Genomic DNA, 25,018 nt, shown 5'->3' with positions numbered 1-25,018 from the left:
GGAAGGACACAGATGGGTTTGTTACAAGCAGCTCTGAGGCCCCTCCCCCAGCCTCCTGATATGAAACCAACCTCAGCATAACTTACTCCATGGCTAATTCATCCCACTGGTGACTGTGAGCATAAAGTTCAGGGAAGAGGTGACAAGGGGGAGCTTCTGCAAGCCCTAACTGCCTTCCTGAGACACACATGCCCGATTCAGTTATAGCTCCAGAGCTCCTACTTGGATCTTATACAGGTCATTTGGCTCCACATCATACCCAATGCAGAAACCCACTTTCTTGCTCTTCCTGCAATGGGAGGAAGAAGCGAAGTTACACAGGGCAAGGGTTTGGAGAAGGCAAGCTCACCTCCTGCCTTCTCTGCACTGGGAAAATTCTAGACCAAACCTCACATAACAGGGATCTAATGATCTTAGTTTCACTGGGATTTTGGTAATCATTAGCATTTGTCTTTAATTAGGAAAATTCCAAATCAAGTATTTTAGATTTCTAAACCTAATTTCCTTAATAAATTAATCTTGAAGTAAAAATGTTTCATATTTCTAAATCAAAGATCTCTATTAAACAAAGCAGCATGTTAAAGGAGAATAAAACAACAGAACTGGGCCAAGAGGACACAGTGAGACAAAACACATTTATCACCCACCTATACAACTGAGGCAAGTTGTATTTCTTCTCTGGGCTTCAGTATTATAAGCAAAAAGAGGCATTTAGTGATCTCAAAAGATTCTTTCCAGCTCTAAAATGCCGTGGTTCTAAGGTACTCCTGTAATTTCTCCCAGAAATACTAACCAAAGGCAGTAATTCATTTTATCGCTTCCAATAACACACTCATAGGACTTCGATTCTCATAGATTCAAATGAAATTCTGTTCCAAGTATGCTAGTTTTGAATATGTCATTAAAATTTTCCTAGAAACACACCATTTAAACCTCTACAATCCAACCGGCATCTGCAGATTCTCCTTCTTTCTTCCTATAAAACTGGAGGAAGTCTCCCTCTCTTAATCAAAGGCCCAGCGATCCCCCTGTGTGAGCTGGGGGTGCCACCTCTTTCCAGGAACCTCATCCATCACTGATCCTCCCTCTCTACTGTATCTTTAACCTGTTTCTTGAGTCTAGCTCAGTTTAGTCAGATAAATACCCCAGACCCTGCCATCTTGGAAAAAAGAAAATAAACAAAATCCTCCCGAGACCCAACACTTCTCCAGCATCAGGCTGACATCTGTGCTCTCCTCCAACTTCCAACCTCTTCAAAGAATGGTCACGTCCAACCCGTTCTTATCCACCACCAATCCATTCTTACAAAGTAGCCAGAGGGTCTTCCCAAGCTACAGATCCAACATCACTCTCGTTGTTCTTGATAAGAACAGCCTGTCCTCGTAGGCCCCATGGCACTTGTTCCTGTGGACATCATTAACTAGTCTCACCTCCTACCACACATTCACTGCATCTGGAGAAGGACACTGGCCTTTTCTCCAAACATGCCAATGTCTTTCCATCTCAGGGAGTCTACCTTCCCTCAGCTAGAAGGCTCCCTCTCCCCACCACCACTTCCTGCTGCCAGGCCAATTCCTATCCTTCAGGTCTACTTTAATCCTGACAGCCTCCTGGAAGCCTTTGGTTGTCAGTTAAACCATGCTACCTTGTCATTTCAGCTGTCTTAGCAGCCAAGCAGTATGCCATTGGACCAGTATTTCAATCAACTATTTGTCACATTGGCTGGTGGAAAGGGAGAGCTTCTTGTTTTGAAAGTGTGCCCTGTGCTTTCTCGAACAGGAAAGAGGTTGTTTACAGATAAGCACTTAGGACGGCATGGCATTCAATCTGCAGTCTAATCTACAAAGCAGTCCTGTGCTAAGGTCATGGGTTTCTGATTTAACCAAAGCTCACTAGGTAAGTATGGGCCATAAGCCTTAAACCTGTCTATGCCCTTTAACCTAGTAATTCCACCTCTATGAAGTTATCCTACGAAAGTAACATATATACACAGAAAAAATTTTAGAGGCATTCATGGCAGCAATATCTATACAGCAAAGAAGAAAAAAAAAGTAAGCAACACGACGCGATCTCGGGGCAGTAAGTTCAAGTCCCATGATCAGCGTACAGATTACTTAAAAAGATCCTTAAAAGGGGGGGGGCATCAAAAAGCCTTTGTTGCCACAAAAGAGCAGCTGTACCAAATTCAAAACTGGTACAGCAAGTGAACATCAGCTAAACAAACAAGATACACGTTGAGCTCCATCACACAGAAATGCTACTTTAAAAATGCTTTAAGTTCTGATGCAACAACCTTTGAAATTCATGATGATTGTAGCTGACCTTGAAACTAAGGGATCCAGACGGAACCCCCTGAAGGTAAGAGGTGTTAGTGGGCCCCCACAGATATGTGAGGCCTCCTCGATTCATGGAGGCGCTATGGGCCTGGGAGGCAGAAGTCCTGGGTTATAACTCTAAAATCTGCTGAGAACTCACTACATGATTAGGCAGTCACTTCATTTCTCTGGGCTTAAGCTTCCTTATCCGTAAGACAACAAAGTCACAAAAAACACTTCCAATTTTACAATTATACTATCAATCATCAGCTCTCCACAATAGGCACTGGAGTAGAAAGACCACAATTTAAATTACAGGTCCACCCCTCTTTTGGTTGGGAGCCATTGGACTAGTGACCCCACCCCTCCAAGCCTCCGTCTCCTCCTCAGCTCCCCAGGGCTGCTCCAGAGCACTGTGGAAACGTTCCATGAGACACATGGTACGCTAACAGCTCTTCTTGTCCTCCCGAGGCATTCCTGGAAGCTGCCAGGCCTGGCGGAACTTTACAGCTGCTGAACAGATACAAGGAAAGGCACCGGGTCAGAGACTGCCGACTAACTTCAGGCCCTACACTGAACTGACTGAAGTGTGAGAAGAGTGAAATAGTAAAGCTTCAACCTTTCATCAGGGAGAGAAAGAGCTACCACTGCTTGAGTGTTTGCTGTATCCCAGGCACTGCTAAGAATTTTATATGCATTATCTAATGTAATCCTTTCAATGATGCTGGGGGGTTAGTACTATTCTCGTCTCATTCTTACAGATGAGGAAGCTCGGAAGTTAAAGAACTTGCTGAGGTCACAAAGGCAGAGCTGGGGCTCAGCTTGTGTTTTTAGTTCTGCAACACTGGCCTCTTGTTTAAAACAAAAAACAAACTGGGGCGCCTGGGTGGCTCAGTTGGTTAAGCGTCTGCCTTCAGCTCAGGTCATGATCCCAGGGTCCTAGGATTGAGCCCCACATCAGCTCCTTGCTCAGTGGGGAGCCTGCTTCTCCCTCTGCTCCTCCCCTCTTCTTGTGCTCTCTTTCTCTCTCTCAAATAATCTTTAAAAAAAAATAAAACAAAGAACAAAATCACGAATGTAAATTCAAGGGTTCTAGAATGTACAGCATAGATCTTATACGTTCTGTTTCGTGCTTCTTAGTAAATAGAAACTACTATACACTTCCTTCCTCTTCCTAGATCTCAAGCAGACAACTCCTAACCTTAAAGGAAAATAAACTGGAGATCATTTCAAAGGCACAGAAATTCTGAAATAACATCCTATGATATCTGAGTTTTTCAAGATACCTAAGGAAGCAGAATCTTATATATTCCCACACACCATCTGTACAACAAAAATTACAAACCAGGGGGGAAAAAACTTTTATAAACACATCCAAGTCCACTTCTGAGCTCGTTTTGTCAAGTAACAGTTATGAGTAATAAACTCAATATTCCTTAGGCTAAACTGGTAGACAGAATCAGAACCAATCATTGCAAACTTATGCTCATACTATGCTCAAAAGACATAGCCAGTTTCTAATTTGTTCCATGGTCACACATAAACCGAACGCTAGAAAAGCGGACTAATTTCTCTATAAATGAGTGATCCCTCTAGAACAGACCAAGCCGGTAGTGTGCATTTCAACCATTCATCAGTTCAACACAATGACCTCCAAAGGTTTCTGGACTCACCAATACTCTGTCTCCAATTTTGAGCTCTCTTTCTCCTTTCTTGATGGAACCGGCCTCTGAGAGGTTGGAGATAGATTCACTGGCAGTTTTTGTAAGGTTGCTGATCTGAGACGTAGCTGAAGGTTCCTTTGCTGTTGGCTGGGATGATTTATGGGGAATATTTGAAGGGGCTGCTAGGGAGGGGGTCATCATGCTGGCTGTGGAGGTGGACAGAGGCGAAGTCGCTCTCGAAGCAGGCGTTGTCTGCAGGCCGTTAGCTTCATCTTCCACCTGCACCTTCCTTGTCAACTTCGAAGGGCGCGTGAATATGCCCTTTAGAGGCTCACACTGGAAATACCGAACTCCTGCCACCGAACCATCGTTCTTGCCTATGGGTTCATCTAAAACAATCCCAGCCCACTGGCCTGGTGCAAACTGGGTTTCTCCCAGAAACTGGATGAATCCAGGCTTATTCCCATTCACCCAAACTCTCTCCCCGACTCGAAAGTCATCCACAAATTCCTCTTGTGCCTCAGAGGATGGCGTGTTTGATGCTTTCTCACTGGATGTTGTTCTTTCTACTGGAGCTACAACTGCAAACAGAAGAAAGGACCAGAAAAGACTCAATTTCATATTCAAGCCGACAACTCCTAACTTAAAAGAAAATAAACCGGAGAAAGCCCGAAGCAACAGAAGCAGTCGCAGCTCTTTTAAGGTATTCTGTCCATCTGTCTTTCTGTCAGCCCTTTTTAGTACTTGACCCATCAGGGCACCTGGCTGGCTCAGTCAGAAGAGCACACGATTCTTGATCTCAGGGTCATGAGTTCAAGCCCCATGTTGGGTGTAGAGATCACTTAAATCAATAAAACTTAAAAAAAAAGGGGGGGGGCACCAGGGTGGCTCAGTCATTGAGCGTCTGCCTTCGGCTCAGGTCATGATCCCAGCGTCCTGGGATCGAGTCCGACATCGGGCTCCCTGCTCGGCAGGAAGCCTGCTTCTTCCTCTCCCACTCCCCCTGCTTGGGTTCCTGCTCTAGCTACCTCTCTCTCTGTCAAATAAATAAATAAAATCTTATAAAAAAAAAAAAAAAAAAAAGGACTCAGCCCATGACTACCATTTCCAATGCTGTCGAAACTCAGTGAGCCAGGAGGATTTAATCCTTATTGGCAATTAAGACTGGAAAAAGTCAAAGCAAGGGGGAAAAAAGTCCCTTTCCCAGAGTTCATAACACAGGTCTGATTTCATTCTTTCCTCCACCCCCCACTGTGCACATCATGAGCAAACACCTTTCGGATCCCCGGAGACGGGCTCTATTCCCACATGGGAGTAGTCAGGGAAGGCTGACAAGTCCAGGACCTTGGAACCAGAGATTCACAATCAGGCTTGGAGGAGGAGGAGACTCAGTGCTACAGACCTGCCATCTCACTCCAAGACCACCAAATCAACCCTATTCCTTTGGTGATAAAAACTGCAACAAGGGGAAAAAGATAGCACCTGGCCCAACTCCCTGCTAGGGCAAGACAACTTTACGCAATCTCTACCTTGCGGTAAAGCAGAAATTATATTTTGCCAGAAATGTGCTATTTACACCAGAAACTCAAGCATTCAACCAGCATTTATTAAATATTTGGTAGAGCTGGCAAAGAGCCCATATTCTTTTTTTTTTTTTTTAAGATTTTATTTATTTATTTGACAGAGAGATAGTACAAGTAGGCAGAGAGGCAGGCAGAAGGAGAGGGAGAAGCAGACTCCCCGCTGAGCAGGGAGCCCGACGTGGGGCTCGATCCCAGGACCCTGGGATCATGACCTGAGCCGAAGGCAGCCGCTTAACCGACTGAGCCACCCAGGCGCCCCAAGAGCCCACATTCTTAAGCACTCTACCATTTATTAGGCATATTGTTTTGTTTTAAAGATTTTATTTATTTATTTGACAGAGAGGGAGACAGCTAGAGAAGGAACACAAGCAGGAGGAGTGGGAGAGGGAGAAGCAGGCTTCCCGCTGAGCAGGGAGCCCAATGTGGGGCTCGATCCCAGGATGCTGGGATCATGACCTGAGCCAAAGGCAGACACTTAACTGACTGAGCCACCCAGGGATCCCCTTATTAGGCATATTGTTATCTTAGATGTTACCTAACCTCTCTGAGTTCAATTTCTCCATCTGTAAGGGGAAAGTACTATCTACCTTAAGAGTTTTATTAAATGAAATAATGTATTGATTCATGCTCCCCCTTTCTATGAGTTTCTACCACTCTGGCACTAGTCCCAGGCATTGTTCTCACTAGTGGACAAAGCAAGACAGCATAGTCCATGCCCTTTTAGAGCCCAGAGCCTAGAGGTGTGGACACAGACAGTCAAGAGACACATCAGGTAATTTCAGGTGATGTAAGTGCTGTGGAGGAGACAGAGCAGTCAGGGAAGGCCTCCTGGAGGAGGTAACATCTGGCCTGAGGCCTGATCAACAGAAAGCATGAACCACGGTAGACAGGGAAACAGAGTGGTCTGGCCAGCCTACAAGGCGTGTTGAACATCCCCTTACCCTACCTAGAAGGAGAGACTGGTGTTTCGATTTGTGGAGGGTTTTTTTGTTTTGTTTGTTGTTTTTTAGAAGACAATAAATGCTCTCAAATCAAACATAATAATCTGCCAAAGACAGACCAGCCCAGTCAGTTTTTTAGAATCTATTCCAGCTTTGTACATGAGCAATTCTTCCTGACAGGGTGCTGCAAGCATGAGTTTCCGAAAAACAATCTTCATAAAAGTGCTCAAATGGGCAACAATTTCCTTTTAAGCATCTAAGTTTTAGTGTTTAAAAGCTGCTTTACTCTTAAAAAAAAACAACAACATGTAATGTATGGCAAGTACTGTTGAGGAAACCAAGTCGAATTTCTCATGATCCCCTGCACTCAAGGACTTTACATGCTAAGGGGTGTGCATAAAAAATGCTAAAAGTGAAAAAGACAATTCTAAAATGCGGGGCGTGAGTATGACCATGGGAGGGTGCAAGGAAGGGGTGACATTTGAAGGGGTCCGAAAGAGAGGAAGGATTTTGAAGGGAAGGAGAATAGGAGACATCTCAGTAAAGCTTTCCTCTCCTCTAAGATGTTTTATGGTCTCCCTGATAAGACCCCGGTTTTATCATGATACACAAAATGTAAATAATTTGGGATCTTCATTCAATCAACAAATGTTTAATGAGCTCCTGTTATGATCCAGGCAATGTTCTAGGTATGTAGGTAAATTTGGGCAGTGAAAAAAAAATGACAAAGATCCCTGCCGTCGTAGAAGATCAATGAGGTTTTATGGAAAAATCTGAAGAAACAATGTTGGATTTAACATTTTGTGGTGGACACCTGACTGTCTGGAATGGCTGATAACCTATCTAATAGCATATAAACCACATGAAAAGACCAGAAAAGCAAGAATCAGATGCCCTCTCCTGAGTCTCTTATTTAAGACCGTTAAGTGGTCATTCTGGGCTGTAAACTGGAACAGTGGAGGAGGAGACAGAAAGCAGAGGGGAAGAGGCTGCTGAAGATCATCAAGGCCATGGGTTCATCAATGAAGTGAGGACGGTTTCCTGCATGAGCTAGACTCGAGCCATCGTACTCCCTGCTCCCTTGAAACCAGTGGCCAACTTCCGATCACTTAGTGTCATCAAATCTTTTAAGCCAGACTCGTCTTTGTTTTCTCTACACAGTCCTAAACCCCAAAGAAAAAGGTCCAAATGAGTTAGGAAGACAGAGAGAGAAAAAATATCTTAACATTGTAAGGATTAAATACTGAAGTTACTTGACAACTATTTCAGCACCTTGCACTAAATTAAGAGCTCTTCATTAAGATTTTTAGACATAGCGGGTGCCTGGGTGGCTCAGTCAGTTGAGCAGCCAACTCTTGATTTTGGCTCAGGTCATGATCTCAGGGTCCTAGGATCAAGCCCTGTGTTGGGGGTCCGCACTCAGTGGGGAGTCTGCCGCAGGATTCTCTCTCCCCCTATGCCCCTCCCCCCAACCCCCTTAAATAAATAAATCTTAGAAAAATATTTTTAGGTATAAAATTCTGTATTTTTAAAAAAGATTTATTTATTTAAAGAGAGAGAGAGCAAGAGAGAGTGAGCAGGGGGAGGGGCAGAGGGAGAGGGACAAGCAGACTCCCCACTGAGCACACAGCCCTACAAGGGCCTGGATCTCAGGACCCTGAGATCATGACCTGAGCCGAAACCAAGAGTCGAATACCTAATCAACTGTGCTATCCAGGTGCCCCTAAAATTCCATTTCTTTTAATTAAAGCTTCTTCAAATATATTCAAAAATATGAAGTTGTTTAAGGCTGTCTTTTTAAAGTTTTCAAATAGGATTCTAATTTAGATATAAATCATAAAGCCTTACCAGCAGCAGGTGTCTTCAAGGCTGTGCTTCCAGGCTTTAGGATCTTGGTAGGGGCCTTAAGCCCACTTGGTTTTAGCATACTCATTGTCCTTAGTATGTCAGAGCTGTTTTTCCTTTGCCTGTTGCCACTATCTTGCCCCAACCATTGATACAACTGTGGGTGTTTCTATGGTGAAGTCAGTCTCTGGGTTAAATCTGCAAGAGAAAAATATAAACAGAATTTAGAATCTATGGGAGGAAGAAAGTAGAAATAACACCTATTATTAAAGAAGCTTTCACAAGCTAAACTTTTCCTCATACATGATGACAAACTGTCTCCACACTGAACCTAGGAAACTAGATAAAAATAGGAAGATGCTGCTGAGATGGATTTAGAAGCAATTTATTAAACCTAAAAACAAGCAGTTGAGCCTAGCAATACATTCACTTCTCTTTACCTAATATTACCAGCTCGGTATAGTGCCTAAAATCCACACAGTCCACATAAGGGGGTTCCTAAAAATGTGCCCCAAACTTAATGGTGGGAGAAGAAAGGAGCTTTCAGTTTTTATTTCATTCATTTCTATATTGCTGAAGTTCTATGACCACAAGCCTGTATTAACCATGTACTTTTTTAAGTTCACAGAATTATGCAATGCTCAATATAAAACCATATACTCACATATACCGTGAGACTAGAGCAAGGTTCAAACTCTGTAAGAAAAAGCTGTATCTGGGAAGTGCCAAGGAAAAAAATTTTTTTGTTCTGTCTATAGAAACACAATATACTTCTGATTTACTCAAGACCAGGTATGAATCTACAACTTTGGGGCTCAGGCAAAACAGGATTTTGTCTTATTCTCTTAATGAACACTGAGTGTTATTTGCAACTGATGAATCACTAAATTCTACCTCTGAAGCTAATTTTTAAAATTAAAAATTAAAAAAGAAAAGAGGGGGCGCCTGGGTGGCTCAGTCAGTTAAGTGGCTGCCTTCGGCTCAGGTCATGATCCTGGGGTCCTGGGATCGAGCCCCACGTCCGGCTCCCTGCTTGGCGGAGAGACTGCTTCTCCCTCTCCTTCTGCCTGCCACTCTGCCTACTTGTGCTCTCTATCTCTCTGTCAAATAAATAAATAAAATCTTTAAAAAAAAAAAAAAAAAAGAAAAGAGGAGGAGAAATGCTTTGGGATTCTGGAATATGGGGAAAGATTTCCAGATTTTACACTTAAAAACAGAATAGTTCAATCAAAGAGAAAAAGGCTATTTATTGACTCTCTGTCAAATGATTATGTTTTTGCACTTTTCTCTGCTAGCAGAGCTTGGATAATGATGCACGATGTTACTCTGCCGTCCTATCTCTCCTACAAGCAATGACAAGCATTAGCAAAAAATCTCGCCAGGGATGACAGAGGAGACTGCTATGGTCCCAGAAGCGGGTTGAATGGTGCCCACTGCCCCACCCCCAACAAAGATACATCCATCCAGAACCTGTGAATGTGACCTTATTTGGAAAAACAGTCTTTGCAGATGTAATTCAGTTAGGGATCTTGAGATGAGACCATCCTGGATTACCTGGGTGGGCCTTAAATCCAATGACAAGAGTCTATTACTAGGGGAAGAGAACTCACCAAGAAGGCGCAAGAAGATGCAGGCAGAGACTGCAGTGATGCGTCCAAGAGCCAAGGATGGCCGACAGCCACCAAAAGCTCGGGGACAAGCATGAGATGAATGCGCCTTCAGGGCCTCGGGTAAGGAACCAACCCTGCCGACACACTGCTTTTTGACTTCTGGCCTCTGAACTGAGAGAACACATTCTGTTGTTTTAAGCCCTCCAGTTTGTGATCATTTGTTAAGGTGGCCCAAGGACTAACACAGCCACATCAGTTCTGTTCAAAGATAATCAGAATGAACAGAAATCATACGAAGACAGTTGCCGCATTAGGCTCCATTTGCAGATTCCCCATGGTTCTTAAAAGGGTCCAAAATGGTACAAGGTGTGTTTAAAAATGTCAAAGGTACATTATGTGGTTTTGAGAAGAGTGATTAACAGAGAAAGAAATACTGTGTCCTGGAAGGCAGTGACTGCCAACCCCGACTATTAATACAACATTCCCAGGCTCCTTTCTCTCTCCACCATGACCATCCCTGCCAGATGGTGGCAGTGGGTGTGGGAGTCTGTGTGCTAGGACAGGTGGTTGATTCAGGGTCAGGTTTGAAGACACTTGCTTCACTATCAGACCCTTACCATAGACAGCCTGTAAGTTACAAGCAGATTTACTGGCTCTTGCTACTGCCTTAGATGGAAGCGAACAGCTGAGTCCCCTCTAACCTCAGCTGAGAAAGACTATTTACATGTCCAGAGAATTTGAGAAAGGTGGGGACAGGCGAAGGGCAGAAGCTGCCGTGGGGCCTTGTTATACTGTGCCTACTCTTCACCCTGGCCCAATATCGTAAGGTGAAAGGGTCAGATTGATAAGAACAGAACAGACAGACAGACAGCACAATGGTCCTGGGGAAGCTATTATGAAGGTAAGAAAAGAGGATGACGTGCTCCTTAAAATACTTCCACTCAGGCAGAACAGTGAGTTCTTGGGCTCTGGTCAAGCACTCCTCCCTAAAGAGAGATTTTGAAAACCACCACAATCAGCAACTTGGAAGCCTCAGCCGATTTCAAATTTTGCAGCTCAACACCCTGAGCTCACAAAAATCTGACCATCTAAAAGCTTCAGCCTAAAGGAACAGAGCATGTGTTATTAGGAACCTAAGAATAGCAATAAACCCAAAGTCTAGGACTTTGTGGTCTAAAGTGAATGCCTCTGCCTCTTGGTCCATCTGAGTCATTTGAATCCCAAAGCAGGGAACTGTGACCAAGATATAACAAAGGAGAAAAGTCTAGTCTGTATCAATAAAGGAATTAGGAGCAACACCAGCAATGCTGGGTTTTTACATCTTCCAATTCAAGTTTCTTCTTCATGTATTATTAATGAATGGCATGTCAGGCTTGATTTAAAAAATCAATTCTCTGAAAAACAAAAGATCAAAGTCTTGGTCGTGGTACCCACAAACTGTAATGACCAAGAAGCAACATCTCTGCATAATCTTTCAAGGTCAGTGAATGTCACCTTAAAACGAATCAATTCCAAAACATGCAAAAGGGGGGGGAAAAAAGACATTCTTGCCTCACTAATATGCTGAGTGTAGTTGAACTTCTGACGTTTGTGCTTACTGAAAAGCTCAAGAGTTTTGAACCTAAAATAAGACAAACCACCCATCTCCTCTCTCCTCCCAACATGTAAGGACCACAATATACAGATTATAATCTAGAAATAGTTTTTATGCATCTTATTGCCCCATTTGAGGTTTACAGTTCTGTGGATCAGCTACTATTATCCTTTCTTAATGAATTAACACCTCAGAAATTAACAGATGTATGTCCTCATTTGTTAATGACCTACTGCCTGAGGTCACTTGGCTAAGCAGCACAGACATGAACGGCAGGCCTGATTCCAGAGTCCAAGTTCTTCCCACTAAACCTAACCTTCAAACTTAGGAGGGGCCACACAGCACAATTAAAAACATTAGGACTCATCTTACTAAAATGACCTACATGTGTAAGGCACCAAGAGTGCCCAAAGCACAAAGATAAAACTGTCTCATCTGCATCTCAAAATAACTGTGAAGGTAGGTGAACAATTACCATTAGGCCATTCATGGTCAAAGAGAATGAAGGTCTGAGCAGTTAAATAGCTTTCTCAAGGTCACTCAAAGAAGTGGTAGCACTTTGGGGCGCCTGGGTGGCTCAGTTGGTTAAGCGTTTGACTTTTTTTTTTTTTTTTAAAGATTTTTATTTATTTATTGAGAGAGAGAGAGAATGATAGAGACCATGAGAGGGTGGAGGGTCAGAGGGAGAAGCAGACTCCCTGCTGAGCAGGGAGCCCGATGCAGGACTCGATCCTGGGACTCCAAGATCATGACCTGAGCCAAAGGCAGTTGCTTAACCAACTGAGCCACCCAGGCACCAAAGCGTCTCACTCTTGATTTCAGCTCAGGTCATGACCTCAGCGTCATGAGACTGAGCCCTGCACTGGGCTCCTCGTGGAGTGTGCAGCCTGGTTGGGATTCTCTCTCTCCCTCTCCTTTTGCATTGTATATGTAGACACACACCCATACTGATTTCATACATATAATTTAACATTTAAAAAGTGAAAATACACCAAAATGAAGAAAGGTGATCATGTATTGCCAAACTAAAAAGAAGTCCAGAAAAAGGGAGTTAAAAAGAAAATGTCTAATTTATGGACACTGGAAAAAGGTTCTGGTAAAAAAACAAGGGTAGTCTATGGAGAAGGAGTTGTAAAGACTGCAAAAATTGCATGAAAATCGGCCTTAAGGATATTTGAAACAAAGCTCCAAAATTCCACGCTCAGATTAAGGTTTGGGTCTCCAACAGTGACCTAAGGGAATGGTGTCTTTTGGTATTTCTCTCACTATAAATACACAAAGTTATATTTTATAAACCATTATCTCTAAATTTTTTATGATTCAAGAGTCCCACCTCTGAGTAAACGGATTTTTAAAAAATGAGTTTCTGAACTTCCAGAGTGGAGGGTAAGCTCATCAAGGTAGGAGTGACAGCACTATGCCATTCTGCCAACTCTGACTCTCAGTCCTGCAATTCCGTGGTTCTCAGAGTGAGGTCCATGCACTCCTAGGGCACCCCTGAGACCCTTTCAGGGAAACAGAACTATCTGCACAGTATTACTAAGGCATTTTTTGCCTTTTCCACCTTGTTGATGTTTCCACTGATGGTGCAAAAGCACTAGGTGGGCACGGACGGCAGGCACTGAGTCAGGGCCATGAGAACACACGGCACGGTCTTCGCTTGTATGATCTGCCACATGTACTTGAGGAGCAGGAGAAGCCACTTTCACTTAACAACGTGAAGCACTTGGTAGAGCAGAAAAACGAATCATTCTATTACATTTCAACCCTTAAATATGTGCCCTTTTTTTTTTTAAGATTGTATTTATTTATTTGACAGAGAGAGATACTGAATGGGAGGGAGAGGGGAAGAGAATCTGAAGCAGATTCCACACTGAGCGCAGAGTCCAACGTGGGGCTCGATCTCACAACCCTGAGCCTGAGCCAAAACAGAGTTGGGCGCTTAACCGACTGAGCCACCCAGGCGCCCCAAGTACGTACCTTTTTGGAGGCGCACATGAAGCACGCCTGCCGTGCACCACTGCACCGCGTCTCAAAGAAAAACGTGAGCAAAGGAGGTGCAGGCTCAATTAGCCACTTTTTTCATAGAATGTCAATGTTACTTGAGAAAATGACTGGTAAGCTACGGTTACTGAGGCATGGGTATCTGGCAGACATTTTCTTGAAAATGAACTATGTGACCCGGTCACTTCAAGGCGAACAACTCTTTGTTGACGAGAGATTTTAAGCATTCAAGGGAAACTTCGAATTTTGGAAAACCTATCCTCCACTGTGAGCTTGACAGCTTCCCGATACTGAAGACTTTTCTGATGAGATCAACTGTATTAACAAATGTAATTTTTGTATATCATATAATGAAATGTGTCAGTATATGGAAATGTGCCTCTCCGTGAATCAGTATTTTTCAACCTACAATGCATAATGTTACAAAAACATCAAAGCACAAAGCAGACCAGTGGATTTTTACGTAACAATAAAAGTTCATTCATACAGTTTCAGATGCCACTTTTATGAAACTTCAACCTATCAAATTTTGGGAGTAGTATCAAAGAAGAAAATCCATAATTATCTAAAAATGCTCTTAAAATACTTTTTTACTCTCTTCGTCATCTATGTGAGGCCAATTTTCTTCATGCACATCAACGGAAACAACCTCTCACTACAGATCCAAAGCAGAAGCCCTGTCTTCTATTAGAGACAGATTTGCAAAAATGTAAAAACAATGTCACCTTCTCGTTAAAGTTTTTATTTTAGAGAAACAGTTATTCATTAAAAATTTATGTAATGTGTAATGGGTTTATCATAATTTCTGATGAACTGATATTTTCAGCTTTAATTTCTAATATGGTAAACATCAATGGATAAAACCTAAATAAAGAAAAGCTCAATTTTTAAGAAGGTAAAAGGGTCCTGCGGAAAAAAGTACGAGAACTGCTGCTATATTCATTTATGCTTTACATTTAGAGTTGCAAAGGTTGAAAACCCCCATTCCCTAAGGGCTTCCAGAAGCATGCACTTCTGCTTCAGATACTTACAGATGAGGATGCCAAGTTAGCAAACAGAGCATTTACTAACTGTGCCAGGGGCTGAGTTTGTAGATACAAGTGAACTTACAATGTGCGGGAAGACGAAAAGTATGTACATAAAGCAAACAAGAACACAATTATACACCAACCTCGGGGTATTTCTGTATGTAAGCCAGGCATTTCTCTAAGGCGGTTATCAGATGGACTGTATTCTAAATCAGTGGTTCTCAAAATGTGCAGCAGTATCAACATCACCTGGGAACCTCAGTTTTCGGGGCCCCTGCCCAGACTTACTGAAACTAACCCTGAGGGTGGGCCCAGATTTTAAGCCCGTCTGAGAACCACTCACTGCTGAACAGCTGGTAAGAAAAGTCCCCTGAGGTTCATTTTCTCAATTACACGCACGTGAACCAGCCAGGTGTCCGATTCCTCATATACCACGACACACAGAGGCCCCCAGCACTTCAGTCCCCACCGCTGTCGTTTCAGGCAGTTCGCTCAGCCTTGATGCCCTTTCCAAGTCTAGTGATCACCATCTGCTGAAACCTTTACTCAAGGGCAAACTCAGGCATTCATCTGCCCCACAAAGCCTTTTCCAGTGCTCACCAGTGAAATTGTGCCCATCCTGCAATTTCCCACAGCAGAGTCTGGGCCTCTTCCTGGCACCTAGCCCACTGAGCTGTGTGTGTAGCCCATGCGATCCACCAGGCTGTAAGCGCCTTTTAGTCGTTGTTATGGTCCCCACAGTACTTTATCAACAATCCTCATTAAATAAAATGAACGAGGAAAATAGCCTCAATTGTTTAAATGACTCTACAAACCAGGCCGGGTGTATCAGTATTTTATTTTATTTTTTTAAAGATTTTATTTATTTATTTGAGAGAGAGAATGAGATAGAGAGAGCATGAGAGGGGGGAGGGTCAGAGGGAGAAGCAGACTCCCTGCTGAGCAGGGAGCCCGATGCAGGACTCGATACCAGGACTCCAGGATCATGACCTAAGCCGAAGGCAGTCGCTTAACCAACTGAGCCACCCAGGTGCCCTGTATCAGTATTTTTAAAAAGTTATACTTGTCAGGGGGCACCTGACTGGCTCAGTTGGAAGAGCACACGAATCTTGATCTCAGGGTGGTGAGTTCCAGCCCCACAGTCAGAGTGGAGATTAAATAAACAAACTTTAAAAAGTTGTACCTGGTGCTTGCTATAGGTGACAGAAAAATACACGTCCTAGGCGTAAGCTCAAGGAATTTATAATGTAGTTGGGAAGAAAAGACCCACATATATATGAAAATAACTAAGAATACAATATAATTTATGAGAAATACCAAACCATGTGATGATCCTGGAAGTGTTTTCAGAAGATGGAAGGGTAGAGCGGATTAAGGCAGAAAGAAAAGGCTCCATGGCAAGGCAAGCTTTCTGCAGGTGCTCAAAGGAAAGTAACACTGTTGTGCGGGTGTTGGCAGTCAGGATTTTTAAAAAGGCAGACAGGTAAGACTCCAGAAAAGGCGGAGGAGGAAAGGTATAAAGCATGTAAGACAATGAGAAGCCTGGTTTGACAAACGTCAGAAGATTCTTGCAAGAAATCAAGTTAGACAAGAGCCTTAGAGTTCAATCTAAGAAATTTACTATGATCAGCTTTTACTTGCCTTTCACCTCAAGTGAAAAGCCTCCAGATTCTAGTGGTAGGAAATGAAAGATGGCTAGAGTTTCCTGTTAAAGCCTGAATTTATGTCAGTTGTTCATCTCAGTTATCTTAACCTGGCTACCACTGTCAAGCAAAGATTTAAACCAAGGGTTGGCAGGCTTTTTCTAGTGGCATGCCAAGTCTTCACCCACTCCAACCGTGGGTCCAAGTAACAGACAGGGGCTGCCAGGGCAGGTCTTAAATTTCAGGGAAGAGAAGCCACGAGCATCTGAAGTCAGTGATCAAAATGGAAATACAAAGGAAGGTTCTCACCTCAAATTCTTCAGATAACACCTTAGCAAGGATAAATTTGGAGAGGCTATAAAGACTAGATACCACCAAACACAAATGACAAATTCCGGCCTTCTCTACTACTCTGCACGTGGGGTGGCAGAGACCAGATGTTCCTCCACCTACTCTGCCTTGATAACGTGAACATTTACAAGGGAAACCTCACTAACCCAGAGTCAGGAGGCCAGAAGGGGGAGCTCTCAAGCAGTACCAGTCAAGAATCGTCAAGGACAGACGCCACAAGAACTGTCAGCAGAGAAGAATCATCAATTACAGAAGATATACACTGCATCTCCTCCAAGAGATCGACTACCCCACTCAGCAAATGAGAAACAGTCATGACCCTGAACTCTTGCTTTTCTCCAATGGATTTTCCTCAAAAACCACTCTTCCCAATTTCTTTCTCCATAAAGTAATGTGCTTCTCCTTGGTTAGACTAGCCTATGCTTTTTGCTATGGCTTGCTTGTCCTGAATTGCAATTATCTGCTATTCCCAAATAAACTCATTTTTTGCTGGTAAAATAACTTTTATTTTTAAGATTTTTATAGTATCTTACCATCAACTGCTCACACCAGTCTGTAAGTCATACTAAAAGCTAAATATTCTAGGTCTGCACTATCCAGTACGGTAGTCACTAGCCACATGTGCTGCTTAAAGGTTAAATTCTTTTAAAATGAAATAAAGGGGGGCGCCTGGGTGGCTCAGATGGTTAAGCGTCTGCCTTCGGCTCAGGTCATGATCCCAGGGTCCTGGGATTGAGCCCCGCGTCAGCTCCTTGCTCCGCGGGAAGCCTGCTTCTCCCTCTCCCACTCCCCCTGCTTGTGTTCCCTCTCTCACTGTGTCTCTCTCTGTCAAAAAATAAATTAAAAAAAATTTTTTTTTTAAGATTTTTATTTATTTATTCATGAGAGACAGAGAGAGAGAGAGGCAGAGGGAGAAGCAGGCTCCCAAGGAGCAGAGAGCCCGATGCGGGACTCGATCCCAGGACCCTGGGATCATGACCTGAGCCAAAGGCAGACGCTTAACCATCTGAGCCACCCAGGCGCCCAAATAAAATCTTTAAAAAAAAAAAAGAGTCAGAAGCTTAACCAACTGAGCCACCCAGGCGCCCCAAGCCAAGAACCATTTGTAAAATGTTTATCTCTAGAACTCACTTCTGAACAGTCAAAAATAGCTACTCTTTTGCTCGTACATTCTCATGGGATGTGCAGGGAGGGAGATCTCCTTCCAAGCACCAACTCCATACCAGACAGAAGGACTCCAGGATATGCAAGTGGCTCAGCTGCACAATCCCTTCCAGTTCTCTTCCTTCTCAGCACAAGGTTTACATTTCACCTGACAGGAAGCTTTGTTGCTAAACATCAACACTAGAGGAACAGGGGTTTTGGTTTTGGTTTTGGTTTTTCCCTGTGTAACATACCAGTTTATTTTGAGACAAAAAAAAAGCCAGGCCTCAAATAAGCAAAAATTTTGAAGTAGATTAATATCCTGGTTTGTGATTTAACTCTGAGATCCGACCTAAATAAATTTTAAAAGGGCAAGGTATTCATTTCAGGGAAGCAAATAATCTTAGAAGACCTATCTTCTTTGGTATTTCCCAAAAAGAGTGTGCTTTACATTTCTTGAGAATGTCAGCTTTACTCCAAGTTAGGATTCCAGAAAGTACAACTATTCTCCTCCACCCAACAAAAAAATGTGTCCTACCCCCAGGGAAGTCAAGATTTGGTACACATTTGTTGAGTGTGTAGATACTGGCAAAGACCAGCATCTGGGTAGGTTTCAAGCGATTCGGCTAATGCTGGTACACAGTGCACCCAAACGCTTAGCTAGTATTTCTAAGAATTCAAGCACCCCACTTTCAGATAAAACTTCTCTCGCTACACAGCATTTTAACAGGAAATTACATAGATATCAGCCTTCTGTTCTAAACAGATTTTCAGGGGTTGGGGATACAGTTCAAGACTACACCCTTCTCAAAACAGAGAACATTAGCTTACTGCAGTTACTCCTTTTAATAAACAGTCTATGCTTCATAAAGAATATTGAAAACATCCAGATAAGAAAAAAATTTTGCCTTTAGGGAAAAAAACCAATGGATTACTACCAAGACCTGGGAGGAAGGAAAAATAAAAATAAAAACGTGACTCTAGTAATGAATCCCAAGGCTGGAAACGAAGCCAGAGCCACCTAACACTATGCAGAGCACAATGAGCAAGCACTATTTCAGCTGCCCCAGCAAACTACCAAACTGTCATTTTAAGATGCCTCTCGGATGACTTGCCCTCTGCTATGATCCGCTATTCAGACCCCATCTGGATAACCCTTCCATGAAAGAGATCTTGCAAAGGGAATGGGAATTCAAAAACCAAAGACTCTTCTATTCTCCCTGCATAAGAATATATGCCAAAATGTAGAAATGTTTGTAACCATGAAAACTGATCTAAAGCAGTCAGTCCCCGTAGCTAAAATTCACTTCAAATTTGCATATTCAAATTTAAATTTCTACAACTTATGTGTAAAGGACAGCTCATTTCTTTTTTTTTTTTTTTAAAGAGTTTATTTATTTATTTGAGACAGAGAGAATGAGAGAGACAGAGAGCACACGAGAGGGGGGAGGGTCAGAGGGAGAAGCAGGCTCCCTGCCGAGCAGGGAGCCCGATGCGGGACTCGATGCAGGGACTCCAGGATCATGACCTGAGCCGAAGGCAGTCGCTTAACCGACTGAGCCACCCAGGTGCCCAAGGACAGCTCATTTCTAAGGAGCTGTCTTAAAGACATCCCAGTTAGAGACACACATCTGAAAGGGAACACACCTAGTGGACCCATGAAGGGCTTGTAGTCTCAGAGAAAGTGAATGTTTTAAGATTCTAGGTCTTACATGTTTAAGAAAATAGGGACATGTGGCTGTTACAGAGGGAAACACTTGGGACAACATTTTAAAAAGAGGAGTCTTCTTCAAAAAATGAGATGTTGAATCTCTCTAATACTGACATGCTTTGTGAGGGAAAAGCAGTAACAAAACAAAAAAGAAAATTTTTTGGCCACCTAATAATCTCTCAACTTAAACTCACAGAGTCAAATTTAGAAGAGACCAATATATCTACTTAAATAAAAGATGGGAGGGGATAATTAATCAAGTGCTTGCACCCAGTATATAAGGACACAGGGTTTTTGAAGTTTTTGTTTAAAGAAAGACAATCCTTGGGGCACCTGGGTGGCACAGTCAGCTGAGCGTCCAACTCTTGGTTTTGGCTTGGGTCATGATCTCGGGGTGGTGGGGTCAAGCTCCACGTTGGGCTCTGTGCTCAGCACAGAGTCTGCCTGGGACCCTCTCCTCCTGCCTCTGCTCCTCCCCACCATGCTCTCTCTCATAAATAAATCTTTAAAAAAATAAAAATAGGGGCACCTGCGGGGCTCAGTCGGTTGGGCCTCCGACTCTTGATATCAGCTAGGCCATGATCTCAGTGTTGTGGGATCGAGCCCAGGTCAGGCTCTGCACTCAGCACAGAGTCTGTTTCTCCCTCTCCTCTCTCTCTCATATAAATGGGTAAATAGAATCTTTGAAAATAAAAATTAAAAAAATATGGGAGGACAATCCTTGAGGAAATTATATGTATTAACCATGAAAGACTAGACTTCTGGACCTTTGTGTGAACCAACACTTTTTCTTCCAACTCCAGCTAAAACAGGTACAAAGAGCAAAGCAATATATTCAAAAACAAATGATAACTTCTGAACTGTGATGCATCTGCATTTAGGCCTCTGGGTCATAAATAATTTATACTAATTCTGATAACCATGTCTGATCATTTCAAACTGTTAGCTGCCCTTATGGTGAAGATATTCTTTCAAAGAACAAAAATGTTAGATTTGCAGGAAACAAGAAAATTGATAGCCAATTACATAGCAAACAAAGCCAATGATTAACCACATACCCATTCACACAGTAAAATACTGCTCTACTATTTAGTTTTCTGTTTTTTAAATTTCTTGCCAGAGGATATTTTAAAACAATGATTTTCTTACCATTATACAATCTTCAGTAAAATATAGAGAGCCTAACATTAATGTCTGTATTTTTTTTTTAATCTACAGAAGTTGCACGAAAGTCAACGCAATCTACCAATATGAGACAAACTGGTACCTCATGGTGTCTGTAGAATCAGGCCAGGCCTCAGCTCATATCTGCCAAAAGTTGCACAAACAATTTGAGCAACCCTGCCTATGAGGTCATGATGATGACATCACAAAGAAGAATTCTGATGTGGGTCGGCCTCTAGGACGCAACCTCACCACTTTAAAGAAAAACCAGGGATGCCTGGGTGGCTCCGTCGGTTAAGCATCTGACTTGATCTGAGCTCAGGTCTTGAACTCAGGGTCATGAGTTTAAGCCTTGGGCTCACATTGGGCATGGAGCTTACTTAAAAACAACAACAACAAAACCCAGAAGGTTCTATATCCCTGAATCTGGAGGTGATGACTCAAGAAATGCACCTTCTCCCAAAGGGTCTCCCATCTAAGACGAGCCACATCTTTCTCCACTGCTGACCAGAATAAGCAATGCAGGTAAGCAGAGAAAAGCACATCCACCGAAGTCCTCACCTCACCACCAGAAACATATTTTTATGTATTTCAAGCTGGCAAGTTTTCATTCTGGCTCAGTTTCAAACAATTTTTTTTAGTATTCTCTCCTGAAAAATTAAGCAGTATTTAAAAATTCTGAAAACTGAGTAGGAAGCAAATCATAAACTTAAAATGTTACCTCTGCCTTGACAATCTAACTTCGCCAGTCCCAATATTTACTCTATTTACTAAGAGGAGTGAGGATTAAGATGTGTAACCCAGAAGTTAATTTTGAAAATGCCAAAAGCATAAAGCCTCACCACAGCTCTGCAATAGTGTATTCTTGCTAAGAAAGGGCAAAATTTCCAGACTATTGGTAACCGTTACAGCTTCCCCCTCTTAGGAGTTTTGGAGTTCACAAGCCAGCATAGAATAAGAATTAGTTAAAATTTACTATTATTTCTAAGCAGTTAAAATGCTTGAATTGGAAGGAAATGTAACAAAGGATTATTAATAATTATCTCCAGGTGATAGGATTAGTGGTAGTTTTTAGATCTCTGTTTTCTTGAGTTTGTTAAATTTGATTTAATGAACAGATATCATTTTTTTTCTTTTTTTTTTTAAAGATTTTATTTATTTATTTGACAGAGAGAGACACAGTGAGAGAGGGAACACGAGCAGGGGGAGTGGGATAGGGAGAAGCAGGCTTCCCACTGAGCAGGGAGCCCGATGCAGGGCTCGATCCCAGGACCCTGAGATCATGACCTGAGCCGAAGGCAGACGCTTAACGACTGAGCCACCCAGGCGCCCTGAACAGATATCATTTCTTGAGCAGGAAAAAAAAAATGATTTTTTAAGACACAGTAGAATGGGGCTCCTGGGTGGCTCAGTCGTTAAGCGGTTGCCTTCGGCTCAGGTCATGATCCTGGGGTCCTGGGATCGACTCCCACATCGTGCTCCCTGCTAGCAGGAAGCCTGCTTCTCCTTCTCCCACTCCCCCTGCTTATGTTCCCTCTCTTGTTCTGTCTCTGTCAAATAAATAAAATATTTTAAAAATAATAAAATAAAAATTAAAAAGTATGCTTAGAGTTTTATAATCTCCTCTACTAAGTCAACTAAAGAAATTTTTAAGTACTTGAGATGGAAATACTTCATACCACAAAAAGCATAACTATATGAATAAGAAATAAAAGTATTATATTTTCTTAAAAGTACTATACTTTCCTGGGTGGTGCAGTCAGTTGAGTGTCCAACTCTTAGTTTCTGCTCAGGTCATGATCTCAGGGTGGTGATATCAGGTCCTGAGATCAAGCCCAGCGTGGGGCTCCCCACTCAGCATAGAATCAGCTTGGGTTTCTCTCTCCCTCTACCCCCTACAAGCATGCACTCTCTCTAAAATAAATAAATAAATAAATAAATAAATAAATAAATAAATCTTTTTTTTTTAAAAGGCAAAAAGATGTTTAACTGGCAAGGGCAAAACAGGTGTAAAAAACATACAAGTCTAATACAGCACACTAAAACTTACGTGAGCTAAGACTGATGCATTGAGAACTAACTGTTCAGTTAGGTGATGGCAGCATTCTCTCTACTTCTGTGCATGTTTGAAATACTCCATAATGTAAAGTTTTTATTATAGGAAGTATTTTAGTAAAATCTAAACCTCGCCTTCTCCCTCATAACCTAAAAAAAGCTTAAGCAATTTACAGAAACAAGAGATTCCTCAAAACAAGCAGTTCCCAAAAATAAGCACAGTATAAATCATGTTCAAACAAAAGGAATTATGGTCTTCATAACTCCTCTAAGGTTTTGTTTACTCATTTTTGTTTTGCTGTTTTTATTTACTGTTATTAAAAAAGTTAAGGCTTAAAAAAAAGGTACGAAAAGAAGGCTAGACTAGGAAATGAACACCTGGATTCTGTCCCAGCTGGATGACCTTGAATTAGCATTTAACTCCTTCCCAGACCTTGGTATCCTCAGTTCTAACTAGAGGTTACTAAGTCAGATCCATTTCCAACTCCATTCTTTTGTGGTTTGACTGTTTTGGATTTCAAATCCAAACTCCCTAAGCGAAAGGGCAAGGATCCAAAGTGAAAGAAAAGCCACTGTGGCTCTAACTTTGCCAAAGTAAGAGTACTCTGCCATGTGTGAAGAGAGAAGGCTCATCTGATAAGATCAGCTCCTAGCAAGCTCAGCATCTCCTGGCACCCTCCAGCAGAGCATTGTATCTTCCCAGGCAAATCACATCCCCACCCTTCACCTGGTTCCCTCATGGTCCACTTCCCCCCATGAGCAAAACAAAAATCCTCTACTATTTACCAACTCTGGAAATTCTGTTGGGAGGCAAAGGAGAGGTGAAGAATCTGAGAATCTGCAATGAAGTTCATCTGCCAGGAGAGGGCGTTTGGCACTGAGCCTCTGGAAGCCGGCTGCAGGCTATGGTAGAGGGGCATCTAGAGACCCAGGTCTCAACTCTGCCCTGTGGGGGACCAAACAGGTTACGTGACTTACCTACAGACAGCCGCACTCTGAGACTTCTGAGCCCCCTTCTAATTCTACAATGATCAAAGTTCACGAACTTAATAAAAGAAGAGAAGCTAAAGAAGTTCCAAGCGTAATGAAAAGTCTAGTTTGAGAGAGATGTTTCTGAAGCTCATTTTCAAGTCAAGCTTGAGAGAGAAATTCAAAGGCTATGTTCTAGTATCATATTCCGGAGTTTGGGAGGTTCATTCACAGCTTAATCCCGTCCCCTGGAGTCATGGTTATGTAAGTGTCTGTTGTATGCTATGTCACTTGCTGTCCCCCACCCCCAACGTGGGAGACGCAGTGTAACCTGAGCCGGTCTGCTTCAGCCACGAAAACACTTACACAACACTCTGGTAGCTTTCCAAACAGACTCATGTTTCCACTAAAGAAAGGCAAATTATTCGATTTTTTCCCCCTTTTGGTTTCATTCACATTCATATCTACATACAGAAAAGACTGGAAAAGACAAAACTGAAGAGCATTTACATATTTTCTTCAACTTTTGAGTAAAACAAGGAAGGTCAAGTATTCCAACTTCACCCGAGACCACCAAAACCCAACCAATAAGCTGATGGGCCTGCCAGGGGCCAACTGAACACATCTCCTTTTCTGGCCAAGCTGAGCTTACATTCTTGGGATGAGAAGTGCAGAGTTGCACCTCGCCTCCCAAGGATGGGCTGTTTATACAGCAAAGCTCTTACTGCTCCCCACTGCACGTTCTCCCGCCTAAGGGCTTCTGGGACATTCTGTAAAAGAATGTAGGCAGAGCATGCCCTCCTCGTGGGGTCCTTCCAGATGACTGTCCCTGCCCTAGCTCTTCCTTCTCTGCACTTCCCTAGCCACTGTGCGGTCTTCTATTACTGAATGATGAATCATACTCCTGTCTTGTTTGCATAGCACACGATGACTAAGTTCCTCATGGGCAGGGGTGAGATTTGTCTTTGCATCCAAAGGACCAAAAGTATTTGGTACACAGTAAGAGTTCAGAAAAGTCCTGAACTGACTCAACACCAAAACAAGAACCCATAAAATGATGCAATACTGCAATTTTCAAACTAAAGCACCAAGTAACTCTTATCTTACTATCTCTAAGCCTTTGACGAAGATGACAGCAATATGGAGTTTCCCAACCCAGGGGCTTCTTTTTAAAAGTAGGTCAACGACGCTATGGGCAAACTGTTCAATTACTACCTCTAGTGAATGGTATGTAAGAGCTATAAGTCTCAAGTTAGATCATTATCTTTGTTGACACCAGCATACTTTCTAGAACAGCCCTGTCTGATAAAAATATAATGTGAGACAAATCTGTAATTTTGAATTTTCTAGTAAGCATGTTTAGGAAACTAAAAACAGCTGAATTAACATTTTACTTAA

General features: G+C 42.5%; 1 protein-coding gene across 11 annotated transcripts in view; it reads right to left on the bottom strand.

Moving 5' to 3' along the window:
* CLIP1 (CAP-Gly domain containing linker protein 1) overlaps positions 1-25,018 on the bottom strand; it is a 118,284-nt gene that overhangs the window by 77,660 nt on the left and 15,606 nt on the right. For 10 of the 11 annotated variants that reach the window (XM_064578298.1, XM_045887736.3, XM_064578304.1 and 7 more), the window contains exons 2-3: positions 8,352-8,546; positions 3,989-4,560 (exon numbers count right to left, since the gene is read on the bottom strand). In XM_064578298.1, the coding sequence (XP_064434368.1) occupies positions 3,989-4,560; positions 8,352-8,436 (657 nt within the window). In that variant the 5' untranslated portion in view covers positions 8,437-8,546. Of the gene's footprint in view, positions 1-3,988; positions 4,561-8,351; positions 8,547-23,629; positions 24,289-25,018 lie in introns of those variants that run through there. The other variant, XM_064578299.1, reaches the window with a different exon arrangement.

This window comes from Mirounga angustirostris, unplaced genomic scaffold (assembly GCF_029215605.1).
Source record: "Mirounga angustirostris isolate CCGP_5_RB_7025 unplaced genomic scaffold, mMirAng1.0.hap1 SCAF_14, whole genome shotgun sequence".
NCBI lineage: Eukaryota > Metazoa > Chordata > Mammalia > Carnivora > Phocidae > Mirounga > Mirounga angustirostris.
The sequence above is the reverse complement of the archived record's forward strand: the minus strand, read 5'-3'. Positions and strand labels throughout refer to the sequence as shown.